Below are 19,460 nucleotides of genomic sequence, written 5' to 3' on the forward strand. Positions count from 1 at the left end.
CATATCGAATTGTAATTTCCTGAATTATGGCCCTTGATTGTAGGAAAAATCACTTTCGTTTTAGCTTGTTTTCTATCCATCTCTCGAAAATGTAGGCGTATCCTGCCTGGCAGCCGCTGGTTAACTATTGTAGTGAGAACTGTCAACTCGTTATCTAATCTCCCATAATGTATCTTTAACTATATGCTTTTTCTAGTTGAAGCCCCAAAACAATCTGACGGTTAAAGGGTTAAAGAATGGTCTTTATGCCTTTTTATTGTCTATCTTTCCTTGATTCTTCCAGAACCAGTTTGTTTTCAGCAATTTATTATGTTTCACATAATTATATACTAGTCCAAAAAGTTTGACTAATTTCATAGTATTTCTGTTGTTATGGTATTCGTCATTTTATGTCCCCCCGCCTTTTGAAGAAAGCAGGGGACTATAAAAATGGGTTCGTACGTCTGTCTGTCCGTCACAATAACTCTTTTTTAATTGAGGTATAATGTTTAAACTTGGTGTAGGTGATCATTAGGTCAATGCCTTGATGGGGTTTGAAGATGAGCATTTTCTGCTTAGGGTAAGCAGAGATAAGCAATTTGATTGGTTGATGCTTTGGGACACGATAACTTATGTTCTAATTAAGTGAGAGTGATGAAACTTGGTGTGTAGTTTCATTACATCGATACCTTGACTAAGTTCGATAATGAGCATTTTCTGCTCAAGGTAAGCAGAGCAATAAGCTATTTGATTGACAGAGACTTTGGAACACAATAACTCTACTTCTAATTGAGCTAGAACGTTCAAACTTGGTGTAGGTGTTCATCCGGTCAATGCCTTGATGGAGATCGATGATAAATATTGTATGCTTACGGTAAGCAGAGATAAGCCATCTGATTGGTTGATACTTTGGGGCGCGATAACTTTGGTTATGATTAAGTGAGAGTGATGAAACTCCGAGCATAGATTCATTATATCATTACGACCTTGACTAAGTTCGATGACGAGACCTTTTTCTGCTTAGGCTAAGGAGCGATAAGCAATTTGATTGGTCAAGACTTTGGAACATAACTCTGCTTTTAATTGAAGTAGAATGTTTAAAATTGATGTAGATGTTCATTACTGAGTTCAATGATTAACATTTCGAGCTAAAGCTAAGCAATTTCATTGGTCGATGCTTTGGGACAAGATAACTTTGATTCTATCTGATATAGAGTGATGAAACTTAGTGTATAGATAATAATCACTTTGATTGCTTGATACTTTTGAAAAAATAAATGTGCAATTGTCATCTATTTATTTTTGGGATTTCTGCGGGGAACATCAGCCTCACTGTTGGCTTGTCTCCTTTAAAACTTTTTGGAAGATTTTTATACGGACACATTTTCATGTGGGAGTATATTGTCCTTCTGTCCGTCCACAATATTCGCAGATATCTGATCGTAACTTCCTTAATTATGACCCTTGGTTGTATGAAAAATTGTGTTTTTGGCTTGTGGTCCCTCTAGAGGTAACAATTTTTATCCGATTTAAAAAACGTTTTCAAGTTCAAATTTCGTGAAAATCAAACAAAAACTGCCGGACAAAATGGCCAACCCTCGTACGCAAATAGTGTAAATATATGGTACATGTATATCAAGGTTGTGGACACTCTAGAGGACATAATTTATATCCGATTTTGATGAAACTTGAAATACATGTTTATAACCCAAAGATCTTGGTTCCTTTTGATATTCATGTATATGGGATCATAACTTCCTGAATTATGGCCCTTAATTGTTAAAAAAATCGCATTTTTAGCTGGTGGTCTCTGTAGAGGTCACAATTTTTATCCGATTGAAAACAAAAACGTTGGAATATATCACCGTTACCCCCTAATGATAGCTGATTTCAAATTTTGTGAAAATGGGACCAAAATTCCAGACAAAACAAACGAACGCCCTTTGTAAGCAAATAGTGTAAATATATGGTATATCAAAGTTGTTGACCCTCTGGAAGTCACAATTTTGATCCGATCTTGATCAAACTTGAAATATATCTTTATAACCCAAAGATCTTGGTTCTTTTCGATATTCGCACATATCGGATCGCAACTTCCTAAATTATGGTCCTTGATTGTACAAAAAATCACTTTTTTTTTTAGCTTGTTCTGTATGCATCTCTTGTAAAATGTGGGCGTGTCTTGCCTTTTAGCGGCTGGTTAGGATTTTTAGTCAGATTCAGACCAAACATACTTTATAGTACATATACATACATGTATACACATTGTTAGAAAGCTGAATTATTTTCCAAACATATCTGACAAAACTACCACTTACCTATTTACCTACATGATGATGATGGGTGGTAATGTTTTTAATCGGACACTGTATAATGTAAAATTTGTTTTAAAAAATGTAACCTTCGGATGTTTGGAACTTCTAAAAAAAACCTCCAGGAATTTATCATTCTAACATGCATTTGTACAGATAATACATTAAACACCAGTTTCATTTCATTTCAAGGTAGCTATGCATGCTGTATTACTATAAATAGACAGTTAATGTATTCCTGATAAATATACATGTATTTGTCAAACTTCTCTTTAACTGATTATAAATATATGTACCTGCTGTTGTTATCTATATTTAATTTGAACAGTGTATAAAATGTCATCTGTTATTGATTATGAATTGTGTAGATACTACTAGTACACCAGAGGCAGACGCTCTGGGCACTTTTAGTAGTAACAGAAAAAAAAACAGATATATTTTCTTAACCAGCTGTGACAACAAAATTTGATTCATAATATTTTTTAAATAACATTTGATTTTACTATTGGAAGAAAATAACCCGTCTTGGCATATTACTATTGACTGTTCTGAGGCTGATTCCAACATGTACATGTATTACACATGATCCAGAATGGTTAACCTCTCCAAATAAGTGCCAATTTAGTGTATTGGATGTTAGAAAATGACTCATGGACCTACGATCCTTTGAAAGTCCTTCCGAAACAGGGGCTAGGTTTTTTTTGACAACATGCATACATATTCAAACTAATAACAAACCAGCTTAAAACCAACTTGAGTCCCTGCTTTTATTCACGATAGGTTGTCGTTTACATGTAATTTCCAAATGCACATCATGTAATTTCCCGACGTATAAAGGGAAATATGTTGGTATTGACTAATATGCAGGTTATTGGTGTTTTAATGTTTTTATATGCCCACATTTTCATGTGAATGTATATTGTCGTCGCCCCTGTCCGTCCGGACGTCCGTATGTCTGTCCGTCCGTCCGTCCGTCCGTCCACAATTGTTTGTGGACTCTCTACAGGTCACAATTCTTATCCGATTTCGACGAAACTTGAAATATAGGTTTATCCCCAAAAAATCTCGGCTGCTTTCGATATTGGCATGTATCGGATCAAAACTTCATGGATTATGGCCCCTGTTTGTACGAAAAATCACGTTTTTAGCTTGTGGACCCTATAGAGGTCACAATTTTTATCAGATTTTGTTGAAACTTGAAATGTAAGTTTATAACACAAAGATCTCAGTTCCTTTCGATATATGCGCATATCGAATTGTAATTTCCTGAATTATGGCCCTTGATTGTAGGAAAAATCACTTTCTTGTTAGCTTGTTCTCTATACATCTCTCGAAAATGTGGGCGTATCCTGCCTGGCAGCCGCTGGTTATCCGATTTTGTTGAAACTTGAAATGTTAGTTTATAACCCAAATTTCTCAGTTCCTTTCGATATTCACGCATATCGGACCATAACTTCCTGAATTATGGCCCCTGATTGTACGCAAAATCACGTTTTTAGCTTGTGGACCCTATAGAGGTCGTAACTTTTATCCGATTCAAAAAAACGTATTATTATATCCCCGTAACACACTAAGGATGGCTCAGTTCGAATTTCGTGAAAATCGGCCCAAAATTGACAGACAAAATGGCCACCATTCGTTCTCAACTAGCGTAAAAAATGGTATATCAAGGTTGTGGACCCTATAGAGGTCACAATTTTTATCCGATTTTGTTGAAACTTGAAATGTAAGTTTATAACACAAAGATCTTGGTTCCTTTCGATATTTGCGCATATCAAATTGTAATTTCCTGAATTATGGCCCTTGATTGTAGGAAAAATCACTTTCTTTTTAGCTTGTTCTCTATCCATCTCTCGAAAATGTGGGCGTATCCTGCCTGGCAGCCGCTGGTTTCAAATTTATAGTATATTTTAACTAAATTGATTCATGTCAAAGTCAATAAAGATATTATAATGACAAAATTTTATGAGTTCCGTACACATCTGGCACTCATTCTTGCGATAATAAAATGCATATAAATAATTTTCACATTTTGATAAGAATTTCATCTGTTGTAATCAGTTGCAGAGATAGTGTCCCACAATTCATATTTCAACCCCTTTTGATCAATGGCAACATGACATAAGATGCTTTTTGGACCTGAGACACCAAGACTGTTGCCCTGGAAGAAACATCCTCCTTTTAAGCCTAATAAAGAAATATGTTAATTATGTGGGCCAAAGTTAATACCAGATTGACTTTAAATTAATACACAGTGTTTAAGGTCATGAGACGAAGAATCCTATTGATTTTCAGCGATTTCGTATAATTACTGCCAGAGTTATGGCCCTTGATCACTTTAAAATATCTTGTGGACGCTCTAGAGACCAGGGGGGTTGGATGGCTGAATGGTTAGCGTGCGCGCGCTGTATCATAAAGTCTGTCATTGAGTCGACTGGCGTGGTTTCGAATCCCCGGTTGTACGTGGCAAGGAGTAGGGTCGCCTGTCCAACCTCGTGGGTTTTCTCTGGGTCCTCCAGTTTCCTCCCACTGCTAAAGACCCCTACGCGCAAGCAAATTATGTAAATAAAATTAAACCATATGTTAGTCCCGAAATGACCTAGTTTGTGTCGAGTGGACGTTAAACCCCATTTCTCTCTCTCTCTAGAGACCAAAGTTAATATCCGATTGACTTTATACACAGTGTTGAAGGTCAAGAGACAAAGAAGTCTATTGATTTTCAGCAATTTCCGATAATTACTGCCAGAGTTATGACCCTTGATCACTTCAAAATATCTTGTGGATGCTCTAGAGGCGAAAGATAATATCCGATTGACTTTAAATTTATACACAGTGTTTACGGTCATGAGGCGAAGAAGTCTAATCATATTCAGCGATTTCCAATAATTACTGCCAGAGTTATGGCCCTTGATCACTTTGAAAAATCTTGTCGACGCTCTAGAGGCTAAAGTTAATATCCGATTGACTTTAAATTTATACACAGTGTTTAAGGTCATGAGACAAAGAAGTCTATTCATTTTCAGCGATTTCGGATAATTACTGCCAGACTTTAAATTTATAAGCAGTGTTTGAGGTCATGAGACGAAGAATCCTATTGATTTTCAACGATTTCCGATAAGTACTGCCAAAGTTATGGCCCTTGATCACTTTGAAACATATTGTGACGCTCTAGAGGCTTATGTTATCATCCGATTGGCTTCAGATTGATACACAGAGTTTAAGGTCTTGAAATGAACCAAGTATATTGATTTTCAATGAATTTTGATAACTTGAACAGCTAAATCCATGAAATGAAATATTTTGTATACTTAACGTTATCATAGGGCAGAAATTTATAAAAACCAAACAAATTCTAATGATTTTCTGATAATTACTTAATGGGTTGTTACTCTTAATCAGATTTTAATGTATTATAAATGTTTCATTACTGAAAAAGTAAAAATATGCGACAACTCTTGTTGACTGCCCTGACAATTTAGCTGCTGTAGGCATATTGTTTTGTTGCCTGGCTACCTATCTTTGTATATTACTTCCGGTGTTAAGGCCCTTGTTCCCTGTTTCAGTTTGGAGCACCTTGTGAACCCTCAATCGATGAAAATTATAATCTGATCTGTATGCAATTGTCTTGTAAATCCCCCCTCCCATTCATTACCTACAAAAGATTAAATATGCGACAACCCTTGTTGACCGCCCGGATGATTTAGCTGCTGTGTGTATGTTTCGTTGATGGCAACCTATCTTTTCCAAATCCTATTTCTGATCCAACTGGTTTTTTCTCACTCAGATAAAAAAACTGTTTAACCCTCTTCCTTGTTTAGGATACAGTGGTTAGTATATGAATTCAATTATTATGAATAATTAGTGAATTTGTTTTTCAGGTTTTAAATGACACGTTTCCCAAACATACATTCCTGATGAATGGTCTTATTCAAGGTGTTAAGGTAGAGTATGCTTATTCAATTGTAAATCTTGGCATTGTGTGTTCCAATTTCCGGAGTAAGAATTATAAATTACAGAATTCTTAATTCTAGATTTGTTGCCCTTATTCACTAAGGATACGACTTTGAAGACATTCATTTGACAAACGTTATCAGCTGATCTGCTTCAAATTTATATGTGGGGAGAGGGGGGGGGGTGGATGGCTGAATGATTAGCTTGATACGCAGTTGTATATCTCGTTCAAACCATTTGTTAAAGTTGGCTTTGTTTTAACTAAGTATATGAAATACGACAATGGATGTCAACCATTTTTTTAAAGCTGAATGATGTATCTTTTAATTTGCTCACCAACTGTTCAAGCAAAAATTGATATTTCTATCGGCGACGTTTCTGTGGAGCCAGTAAAAACTGCTAGAAACATTGGTGTAATGTTTGACTAGTCTCATGTAAATAATGTATGTAAATAATGTTATTATCACCAACGTAATATTAGTAAAATTCGCAATAACCTCTCAACTGACACAATACAAATACTTATAAGTACCTTAATTACCTCCAGACTGGACAAATGCAACTCCTTATTGATTGGTCTTCCATGTCGCATTATTGATTAACTCCAAAAGATGTAGAATTCAGCAGCAAGACTGATCACACGCACGAAATATAATGAGCATATTACTCCAGTTTTATTTCAACTGCACTGGTTGCCTATAGTTTTTATACGCCCACATTTTCATGTGGACGTATTATGCCGTCGCCCCTGTCCGTCCACAATTGTTTGTGGACTCTCTACAGGTCACAATTCTTATCCGATTTTGACGAAACTTGACCTTTAGGTTTATCCCCAAAAGATCTCAGCTGCTTTCGATATTGGCATGTATCGGATCGAAACTTCATGGATTATGGCCCCTGATTGTACGAAAAATCACGTTTTTAGCTTGTGGACCCTATAGAGGTCACAATTTTTATCCGATTTTTTTGAAACTTGAAATGTAAGTTTATAACCCAAAGATCTCGGTTCCTTTCGATATTCGCACATATCGGACCGTAACTTCTTGAATTATAGCCCCTGATTGTACGAAAAATCGCGTTTTTAGCTTGTGGACCCTATAGAGGTCATAATTTTTATCCGATTTAAAAAAACGTATTATTATATCACCGCTACACCCTAAGGAAGGTTGAGTTCGAATTTCGTGAAAATCGGCCCAAAATTGACAGACAAAATGGCTGCCGTTCGTTCTCAAATAGCGTAAAAATATGGTATATCAAGGTTGTGGACCCTATAGAGGTCACAATTTTTATCCGATTTTGTTGAAACTTGAAATGTAAGTTTATAACCCAAAGATCTCGGTTCCTTTTGATATTCGCGCATATCGGACTGTAACTTCCTGAATTATGGCCCCTGATTGTACGAAAAATCACGTTTTTAGCTTGTGGACCCTATAGAGGTTATAATTTTTATCCGATTTAAAAAAACGTATTATTATATCACCGTTACACCCTAAGGAAGTTTGAGTTCGAATTTCGTGAAAATCGGCCCAAAATTGACAGACAAAATGGCCGCCGTTCGTTCTCAAATAGCGTAAAAATATGGTATATCAAGGTTGTGGGCCCTATAGAGGTCACAATTTTTATCCGATTTTTTTGAAACTTGAAATGTAAGTTTATAACCCAAAGATCTCGGTTCCTTTCGATCTTCGTGCATATCGGACTGTAACTTCCTGAATTATGGCCCCTGATTGTACGAAAAATCACGTTTTTAGCTTGTGGACCCTATAGAGGTCATAATTTTTATCCGATTTAAAAAACCGTATTATTATATGACCGTTACACCCTAAGGAAGGTTGGGTTCGAATTTCGTGAAAATCGGCCCAAAATTGACAGACAAAATGGCCGCCGTTCGTTCTCAAATAGCGTAAAAATATGGTATATCAAGGTTGTGGACCCTATAGAGGTCACAATTTTTATCCTATTTTGTTGAAACTTGAAATGTAAGTTTATAACACAAAGATCTTGGTTCCTTTCGATATTCGCGCATATTGAATTGTAATTTCCTGAATTATGGCCCTTGATAGTAGGAAAAATCACTTACTTGTTAGCTTGTTCTCTATCCATCTCTCGAAAATGTGGGCGTATCCTGCCTGGCAGCCGCTGGTTAGAATTAAATATAAAATACTTTTATTGTCCCCCGTCTTTCAAAGAAAGTGGGGACTATTAAAATGGGTTCGTCCCGATGTCTGTCTGTCAGTCACACTTTTTTGGACACAATAAATCTCTTTCTAATTGAGCTACAATGTTCAAACTTGGTGTAGGTGTTTATTATGTCAATGCCTTGATGGAGTTCGAAGATGAGCATTTTCTGCTTAGGGTAAGCAGAGATAAGCAATTTGATTGGTTGATGCTTTTGGACACGATAACTTTAGTTCTAATTAAGTGAGAGTGATGAAACTTGGTGTATATTGGACCATCACTACTTGATGGAGTTCAAAGATAAGAATTTTTCTGCTTAGGTTATGCAGAGATAAGCAATTTGATTGGTTGATGCTTTGGGACACGATAACTTTAGTTCTAATTAAGTGAGAATGAGGACACTTGGTGTATAGCTTTATTACATCAATACCTTGACTAAGTTCGGTAATGAACATTTTCTGCTGAGGGTAAACAGAGCGGTAAACAATTTGATTGGTAGAGACTTTGGAACACAATAACTCTCCTTTTAATTGAGGTAGAATAACTTGGTGTAGGCGTTCATTAGGTGAATGCCTTGATGGAGTTTGATGATGAACATTGTCTGTTTACAGTAAGCAATCTGATGCTTTGCTTTGGTTCATGATAACTTTGGTTATAATGAAGTGAGAGCGATGAAACTCCGAATATAGATTCATTATCTTTACCATGACTAAGTTCGATGGTGAGAATTTTCTGCTTAGGCTAAGGAGCAATAAGCAACAAGACTTTGGAATATAACAACTCTGCTTTTAATTGAGGTAGAATGTTTAAACTTGATGTAGATGTTCATTAGGTGAATGTCTTGACTGAGTTCAATGATCAAGATTTCGAGCTGAAGCTAAGCAGAGCTAATCAATATTATTGGTCGATGCTTTGGGACAAGATAATCTTGATTCTATCTGATAGAGAGTGATGAAACTTAGTGTATAGTTTGATTGCTCGATACTTTTGAGAAAAATAAATGTGCGATTAATAAATATGTGTCATCTATTTATTTTGGGATTTTGGCGAGGGACATAAGCCTCACAGTTGGCTTGTTTATTTATTTTTGTACTGATTTTATAGATATTTAGTTTTTATACGCCCACATTGAAATATAGTCATATATATAACAACATCAATATTGATTGAAATTCTAATTCATGTTTTTGATTTTGAATATTATGGAAAATATTGAGTTAGCGACCCCTTAATATGGAACAGCTAAATCCATAATATTAAATGTTTTGTATACTTAACGTTAGCATGGCGCAGAACATTATAATAGCAAAACAAATTCTAATGATTTTCTGATAATTACTTAATGAGTTGTTACTCTTAATCAGATTTTAATTTTAGTGATTATAAATGTTTCATTACCGAAAACAGTCAAAGTATGTGACAACTCTTGTTGACTGCCCAGACGATTTAGCTGCTGTGGGCAGATGTTTCGTTGCCTGGCAACCTATCTTTTACTGTTTCTATAGATTTTATTATTTTTTACTGATTTTTATATTTTCTATACATGTATTTATTGTAAAACGCATATGTGGAAGATAGCTCTCTATAAGTTTTGTATATTTTGTCCATCCATACTTCACACGTAGTTTAGATGTTCAGTATGTGGATGTCTTGACTGATTGGTTGGTTGAGACTTTGAACGAGACGACTCTGATTCTAATTAATTATACTTGGTGTAGTAGAGTTACAGTATCTTGACAAAGTTCGCTAATGAGCATTTTCTGCTCAGGTTAAGCAGTGTGGTAAGCAATTCGATTGCTCAATGCTTTACAAAAAGAAAAATGCACAGGTACCGGTAATTAATGAATATCATCAGTGGGGGGAGGGGGCATCAGATTTACTCTTGGTTTGTTTATTTATCTAAAGCAGCACAAGATGACAACCTTTATTTACTGCTCAAACTATTTAGCGTCTTTGGGTGTATGTTTCGTTGCCTAGTGATATATTTTTCAGACATAAGTTCTTATAATTCCTATTTTGCAGGGTATGCTGTCCTTTCTTAGTGCACCATTAATAGGAGCATTATCAGATGTATGGGGACGAAAACCATTCTTGTTGTTAACGGTAACATTTACCTGTGCACCAATACCACTGATGAGAATTAGTCCTTGGTAAGCATTGTTTACATTTGGGATAGAGTGCTTTTAGAATGATGTCAAATTCTTTCTATTGGTGATAAGACAAGTACTTTAATTACACAAAAGATTATATTAATAAATAAAAAAATTACTATATTGAAGTACAGTAAACTTCGCATAAGTGGACTGACCAATTTTATCCGAGTTAGGGGGGTTGGATGGCTGAATGGTTAGCACGCGCGCTCTGTATCATACGGTCAGTCATTGGGTCAACTGGCAGGGGTTTCGATTCCCCGGTTATACATGACAAGGAATAGGGTCGCCTGTCCAACTCGTGGGTTTTCTCCGGGTCCTCCAGTTTCCTCCCACTGCTAAAGACCCCTACGCGCAAGCGAATTATTGAAATAAAATGGAACCATATGTTAGTCACAGAATGTCCTAGTTGGAGTCGAGTGGACGTTAAACTCTCTCTCGCTCTCGCTCTCTCTCTCTCTCTTATCTGAGTTAAGAGAAGATCCTAGTTAGCCGAAGACATAGTTCAGCTCTGAACTTAATCACATTATCGCCCTGTATGTTCGGGAACCATCCTTGTTGAAATAAAATCGGTTCCCAGTCAATTTTACTGGGCAACTTTTTACTGCTAAAAGATGTGCGGTTTGGGCACGGATTTACGTGGCTCAGCGATATAAGACGAAACGAAATTAAGGTAAGCTGGGGTGGGCAAAGATACTAGTTCCGCGGAGTTCCAATCTCTCTTTAGAGAGTTACGGTCTAAGTATGGCGATTATGCTTTATACAGATGGTGATCGGGTAGCTTCGGCTACTGTGACACCATCTGAGACGATCTCTTTTCGTCTCCCATTTGCTACCTCCATTTTTACAACTGAGCTACAGGCTATTCATCAGGCTTTGGAGTTCATTAAATTACCATCTGATTTAAAATATGTCATTTTTACTGATTCTTTGTCCTCACTACAAGCAATAAATAATAAACAGCTTGAACACACATTCGTTGCAGACATTTATCGTCTGCTACTATCATACGAGTTCATCAGCAAGGACATTGTCCTTTGCTGGCTCCCAAGTCACATGGATATAAAAGGGAACGATCAAACAGATTTGGCTGCCAACTCTGCCTTAGATCTTCCCTTATCAGAATTTTTAACGCCATACACCGATTTTAAATCCTGTATAAATAATTTTATTTATGACCGCTGGCAACAGTCTTGGTATCTTGCAGGAACAAACAAACTTCATCACATAAAGCCGCTCCGCCCATGGACGCTCTAGAGGCGAAAGTTAATATCCGATTGACTTTAAATTTATATACAGTGGTTAAGGCCATGAAACGAAGAAGCCTATTGATTTTCAGCGATTTCCGATAATTACTGCCAGAGTTATGGCCCTTGATCACTTCAAAAAATCTTGTGGACGCTCTAGAGGCTAAAGTTAATATCTGATTGAGGCGAAGAAGTTTATTCATTTTTAGCGATTTCCGATAATTACTGCCAGAGTTATGGCCCTTGATCACTTTGAAAAATCTTGTGGACGCTCTAGAGGCTAAAGTTAATATCTGATTGACTTTAAATTTATACACAGTGTTTAAGGTCATGAGGCGAAGAAGTCTAATCATTTTCAGCGATTTCCGATAATTACTGCCAGAGTTATGGCCCTTGATCACTTTGAAAAATCTTGTGGACGCTCTAGAGGCTAAAGTTAATATCCGATTGACTTTAAATTTATACACAGTGTTTAAGGTCATGAGACAAAGAAGTCTATTCATTTTCAGCGATTCTCGATAATTACTGCCAGAGTTATTGCCTTGATCACTTCAAAAATCTTGTGGACGCTCTAAAGGCCAAAGTTAATATCCGATTGACTTTAAATTTATACACAGTGTTTAAGGTCATGAGACGAAGAAGCCTATTGATTTTCAGTGATTTCCGATAATTACTGCCAGAGTTGACTTCAGATTGATACACAGAGTTTAAGAGCTTGAGACAAACAAGTATATTGATTTTCAATGAATTTTTATGACTTGAACAGCTAAATCCATAATAATAAACGTTTTGTATACTAAACGTTAGCATGGGGCAGAACTTTATAAAAAACAAACAAATTCTAATGGTTTTCTGATAATTACTTCATGAGTTGTTACTCTTAATCAGATTTTAGTGTATTATAAATGTTTCATCACCGAAAGAAGTAAAAATATGCGACAACACTTGTTGACTGCCCGGACGATTTAGCTGCTGTGGGCGTATGTTTCGCTGCCTGGCAACCTATCTTTGTATTTTAGATAGTTATATGCATAAAAGATAGATAGTTATGTGCATAAAAGATGTATTTTATTTTTAATGTTACTTACTGTGATATTGTTTTTATTTATGCATGTAATGTGTTCTGTGATATAATTTAGCCCATCTCGAAATAATCACCATATGTTTGACGCAATATAGCCCGATTGGAGCTGACGTGCCATTAAACAACATTTAATTCATTCAGACTGACGCACAGAAATTTAATAATAAAAATTGCAGGATCAAAGCGTCCAAACGATTTTATCCTAGTAGAGTGAATATCCGACTTATACGAATTCGACTTATGCGAGGTTTACTGTATTTTCAATCCAAAAATAATCCTTTCTTTACTTTCCAGCAGAACTTTATAAAAACCAAACAAATTCTAATGATTTTCTGATAATTACTTAGTGTATTATAAATGTTTCATTACCAAAAAAAGTAAAAATATGTGACAACTCTTGTTGACTGCCCGGACAATTTAGCTGCTGTGGGCATATGTTTTGTTGTCTGGCAACCTATCTAAGAAATAAATATTGTAATTTCTAATCCATTATGTTCATTGAAATGCGTGAACAGTTCAAATTGAACGGTAGTCATGCTCGGTGCATTCTACACGTTTTTTAAATTATTACTTTGTCGTTTGTGAATCTGCCTTTACTAATTACTTCCACATTGTGTTGTAGGATATGTTTTTATTTGTTCATTACAAAATGGAACCAGAAACCATAGGGTATACGACTAGTGTACTGATTATAAATAAAATTGGATATTATGATCCTATAGTTTCATGGCAAGATAACAACATCAATATTGATTGAAATTGATCAATATTGAATTTCAATTCATGTTTTTGATTTTGAATATTATGGAAAATATTGAGTTAGAGACTTTGCTCCTTTAAGTAGATGTTTGCTTTAAAGACAATAGAGATCTGTTGGTTGTTATAATTGTACCTGTGTTTTCTAGGTGGTATTTTGCTATGATATCTATATCTGGTATATTCTCAGTGACATTTAGTGTAGTATTTGCCTATGTAGCTGATGTAACAACAGAAGAAGAAAGAAGTGCTGCCTATGGATTGGTAAGTATTTAGTTAAGAATAGCTTCTGGTTTTGAGAAAACTGAGTATTCTGACACTCAGCATAATCCTGCATATTGTAAGGATCCTTTACGATGTCGGAATTGACAGAGTCCTCTGTACATTGTTCAGATTAGTGAAATGAAGAAGCCTGTTGAATATCAATAATTTCCAGTAGTTGATTCTATAGTTACAGCTCTTGCTCACTGTGTAGAATTTTGAGAACGCTCTTACAACAAAAGTCATTATCCGATTAACTTGAAATTTATATGCTTTATTCAGATTATTTCAAGAATTTTGATTTATTAATTCTAGAATTATTGTCCTTAACTATAACTTGTAGAATCTTTTTGTTGCGACATATTGCCCTTAACTGTATATTGTATGATCTTTTCAATCACCTAATGCGCCAATGATATTTTTATTTACCTAAAGATTTACAATTTAACAACCTATATGGAATGCTTAGATGACTTAGCTATTGTGGGCATATGCTTTCTTTCCTGGCAGCCCATTTATAGTTAATTGAAAGGTTTTAACTGTTAATTGAATTGTAATGGAATTAAACTACAACAATTCAAACAGTTATATCTTAAAGTAGGCACATTATCGTTTAAATTCCTTATACAAAAACTGAATTGACAGCTGTAACCAGAGACAAGAGTATTACTGTAAATATTAGGTCTTTCCTTTTAAGACCAGATTAGATTTTCACATGGACAAGAACATAACTTGAGGCAAGATAGGGAAGAAATCGAGGTCAAATTTTGTTCCTTGCACTATAATATGATTTTTGTTTGAGCTTTTTTGTCCCCCGCCTTTCGAAGAAAGCTGGATACTATTAAAATGTGTTTGTCTGTCCTCCTGTCGTCACACTTTTTTCTAATTGGGCTAGAATGTTCAAACATGGTGAACCCTGTAGGCTTTCATTAGGTGAATGTCTTGATGGAGTTCAAAGACAAACATTGCCTGCTTACGGTAAGCAGAGAAAAGCAATCTGATTTGTTGATGCTTTGGGGCACGATAACTTTGGTTATAATAAAGTGAGGGTGATGAAACTCCGAGTATAGATTTATTATATCATTACCTTGACTAAGTTGGATGATGAGAATTATCTACCTAGGCTAAGGAACGATAAGCAAATTGATTGGAACATAACAACTCTGATTTTAATTGAGGTAGAATGTTTAAACTTGATGTAGATGTTCATTATGTGAATGTCTTGACTGAGTTTAATGATTAACATTTTGAGCTAAAGCTAAGCAGAGCTAAGTAATTTCATTGGGACAAGATAACTTTGATTCTATCTGATAAGACAGTGATGAAACTTAGTGTATAGTTGATAATCAGTTTGATTGATGGATACTTTTGAAAAAAAATAAATGTGCAATTAATTAAAAATTGTCATCTATTTATTTTAGGATTTCGGTGGGGGCATTAGCTTCACTGTTGGCTTGTTTTTTTTTGTTTTTTTTGTTTTTTTGGATTTTAGGTATCTGCTACATTTGCTGCTAGTTTAGTTACAAGTCCTGCAATAGGTGCCTATTTACAGCATGTTTATAGTGAGAATTTAGTCATATGGCTGGCATCTGCTGTAGCTGTTTTAGATATAATATTTGTAATGGTAGCGTGTCCTGAGTCTCTTCCTGAAAAGATTCGACCAGCCAGTTGGGGATCTCAGATTTCTTGGGATAAGGCAGATCCTTTTGGAGTAAGTAGACTTTCGTTTGTTCCCTTGTGTAAAGTTCAATGATTCAATTATGTTATCAGTTAGATAAATAGTTCGTCTCCTTCTTTGCTATTATTTACCAACACTTGACAACGGCAGCCATGATAGCTTAGATTTTGACAGTTCTGTTTTCATCAATTTACAGAACAGTCCATATGAATAATGTTGATATTAAAAGATGTAACAGTTCTTGCAAATGAAGTGCAATAGACTATAATATTACAATTTACCACCTGATGTAAGGATAATTGTGATAGTATAAGTCAAAAAGTATTTACTGCATTTTTATTTACCTTTCTGTGTCGAATCACTGCTCAAAGGAAGTGTTGCTTGCATCAATGAGTTCATGCATGACTTATTTTTTTAATATTATCAAATCCCATAAATGAAACCTCATTTGTATTTTGATATGAATTAATTGTATTCCGCAGTTGTTTAAATTAAAAAATTAAAAATTTGTTTTTAAAATTAACGCTTTGCTCATTGATATTAGCATAAGGTCAAGGGCATACCAGATATTCGGACACGAAAGCTACCTACGAAACATTGTTTACATTTATACAACGGCAAAATGTGTTATTACTAAAGGTAATACGACATAATTGTATGTATGGTGATGTAAATGAAACCTTTGCATATCGATACAAGGTTCCACTAAGCGCCATCAGTTTAACGATTATTTGCATCACCCGTCTAAAGATATGAAGGGTCATTTTCAAGATTGAAAAAGAAAAGGACGGATCCCAACCCCTTGGTAGCAAGGACGTGGAAATCACACACTACAAGGAAATAGAAAAGCAACTCGAAAATCTAAGACTTGACTACTGTACTACATAGATCAGAGTATAAATTGAGAGATAATATCTGTCCCCAAGTTTTATTGTTTTGTCTGTAGGTGTATCCGCGATTGGGCAAGAAAGTGATGAAACTGAAATTTTCGTTTACGTGATAACACGGGGATGTACGAATTAAAGGGGTATTGACAGTGAAATAGTGTATTGTGAGTAATACTAATAGAGTTTATTTTGGACGTTTGTATCCAAGGGCCACTATTCTGTGTTGGGAAATAATATCTTCAGCCTTGTTGGTGTTGAGACTACTATGCAACAAGATGGTGTCACTATACCTTGCCCTTAACCTTTCCACGTAAGTGCTCCATAAATACCATTAATAATAAAGTTATACAGAAATGGGAAGATAAATCTCTACACACTTGGATTTTATTTAGACAACCTAATTTCATCCTTAAGAAGAATAAATACCACCTGTACGTACCAGATCGAGGAATATCTATTGAAACCTAATCGGCACCCTATTTTTACAGCATCCGTGTATGCGATAGATTTTAGAGAAACTGATTAAGCCTCAACTATCTTATCGATACTTCGTACATTTTTCTCCCATGGCCCTCTAAACTACAGAATCTATTTATATTCATAGAGGTGACCAACAACCTTTCTGTTGACCTGGAATTCGATCTACCACCCATCAGCATCACCGATTTCACGATCCACAGAGTTGAACCACCAGCTACGAAACTACTCCTTGAATTCATAACTCAGCTAAACCACGCAACCTATAGACCGATCGCAGCAAACTCCATACATATATTCTACCTCTGCACGTTTGAAGACTAGGAGGTTCCGGATGACCGAGACTATATATATTCATCTCTTTTCATCTCCACGGAAACTACCGTCATTGATGTTACCTGACAACAGTCACTAGATGATAGTCGGCGTTTAAATATTTTTTGTTTTGTTTATTAAAAATAATTAAATTTTGTTTGTACATCCATTTTATTCATATTCATCATTTTTTAAAAAGTTTTTTTGTACATTAATGTTCTTAATTTGTCTATATTTAAATCATTATTATTTTTATAATCCCAATATAGGGATTAATAATCCTCAATGTTATGCGCATGCGCAATAATTCTATATATACCCGGTAACAGGATTATTTTTGTAACCAGTTGATAAAGGGCAAGCACCGGAAACGCATCCTGGATAAATCCTTTATGCATACACACATTCTTGTCAAGTTTGTTACCGGGGATTTTTTACTATGATTTATCAGTTAGATTTTAATCTTAAGAGCGTTGCCATGTCTAGCCTATGGTAACTTCGCAATTAATTATATATTATTTTTCAAACCCTGCTCCACATAAATTTGATATGATCTTTAAATAGACATCTAAAGCTGCGATTCAAGTCATAGTTTGGGCACATATCTCTTGTGGTTTTAAAGATATTAAATTTTGAAATCGGCTTAAAAATGATCAATTTTCGTCATAAATCTAAGAAATTCTCAGTCTTGTCTGATCCGAATTAAATAAATTTACGGGAGTTCTTTTTCATGGTGCCAATAATAATGCCAAAATTCCAGAAAATCAAAAAATTTCATAGGTCATTATGTAAACTGGTCTGAAATAAAATCTATTTCATATTATCACAATTCGTCCTATAGAAATGTTCCTACGGATGTCAACTTCAATTTGATGCTAGGTTTGTTAAAATTGGTTGCGTAGAACTTGGATTTTTTCATTGTTTGCCTTGGTTTACAAAAAAGGTCCTTTTGAATCGTGACGTATTCGTGTAATAAGTAGTAATGTGATTTGTAAAATATTGGACAAAATATCATGAATTAGCAATGAGTAGACTTTTCCACTCCAGTCAGTGTATTTTATGAAAAATAGTATGAGATCTTCATCCCACAAAATCTTTCAGAAATTTATATGCATTATTTATATTAGTGAAACGAAGAAGCCTTATGAATTTCAGCAATTTCCATTCATTATGTCTAGAGTTATGGCCCTTGTTTCACTTTATTGAACCTTTTGAACGCCAAAAGTTACCATCGATCTTTCTGAAATTTATATGCAGTATTTAAATTATTGAAACGAAGAAGCTTATTGAATTTCTACAGCAATTTCCTTTTATTACTTCTAGAGTTATGGCCCTTGTTTCACTTTATTGAACCTTGTGAACGCTCTAACATCAAAAGTTATCTGCCGATCTGTAAAAATCACGTTTTTAGCTTGTGGACCCTATATAGGTCACAATTTTTATCTGATCTTGGTTCCTTTCGATATTCGTGCATATCCGACCGTAACTTCCTGAATAATGCCCCTGATTGTACGAAAAATCATGTCTTTATACGTATATTGCCGTCGCCCCCATCCGTCCATCTGTCAGTCCGTCCGTCCCTCCATCGTCCACAATTTCATGTGAACGCTTTAACACCAAAAGTTATCATCCATTTGTTTTAAAATTGATTTATGTTGTTTACATTAGTGAGATGAAGAAGCCTATGTAATTTCAATAATTTCCGTTTATTACATCTAGTGTTATGACCCTTGTTTCTCTTTGTTTAACCTTGTGAATGCTCTAACGCCAAAAGTTAACATCAGATCTATGTTAAATTATATGCAATATTTAAATTAGGGAAACGAAAAAGCCTATTGAATTTCAGCAATTTCCGTTTATTACGTCTAGAGTTATGGCACTTGTTTCACTTTATTGAAACTCTAACATCAAAAGTTATCTGCCGATCTGTATGAAATTTACATGCGTCATTTAAATTATTAAAGAGAAAAATCCTATTGAATTTCAGCAATTTCCGTATATTTATGGCCCTTGTTTCACTTTGTTTAACCTTGTTAATGCTTGATTGATGAAAGTTATCATCCGATATGTATGAAATTTATATTTATCATGTAAATTTGTGAAACAGAGGTCTATTGAATTTCAGCAATTTCCATCAATAATTTCTAGAGTTATGGCTGTTGTGAACCTTCTGAATGTTAGAATG

General features: G+C 35.1%; 1 protein-coding gene across 2 annotated transcripts in view; it reads left to right on the forward strand.

The window, feature by feature from the left end:
- LOC126817531 (hippocampus abundant transcript 1 protein) overlaps positions 1–19,460 on the forward strand; it is a 62,548-nt gene that overhangs the window by 24,571 nt on the left and 18,517 nt on the right. For both annotated transcript variants that reach the window (XM_050544577.2, XM_056100345.1), the window contains exons 3-6: positions 6,170–6,232; positions 10,443–10,570; positions 13,807–13,921; positions 15,411–15,629. In XM_050544577.2, the coding sequence (XP_050400534.1) occupies positions 6,170–6,232; positions 10,443–10,570; positions 13,807–13,921; positions 15,411–15,629 (525 nt within the window). The remainder of the gene's footprint in view (positions 1–6,169; positions 6,233–10,442; positions 10,571–13,806; positions 13,922–15,410; positions 15,630–19,460) is intronic.

Source organism: Patella vulgata, chromosome 4 (genome assembly GCF_932274485.2).
Source record: "Patella vulgata chromosome 4, xgPatVulg1.2, whole genome shotgun sequence".
Taxonomy (NCBI): Eukaryota; Metazoa; Mollusca; class Gastropoda; family Patellidae; genus Patella; species Patella vulgata.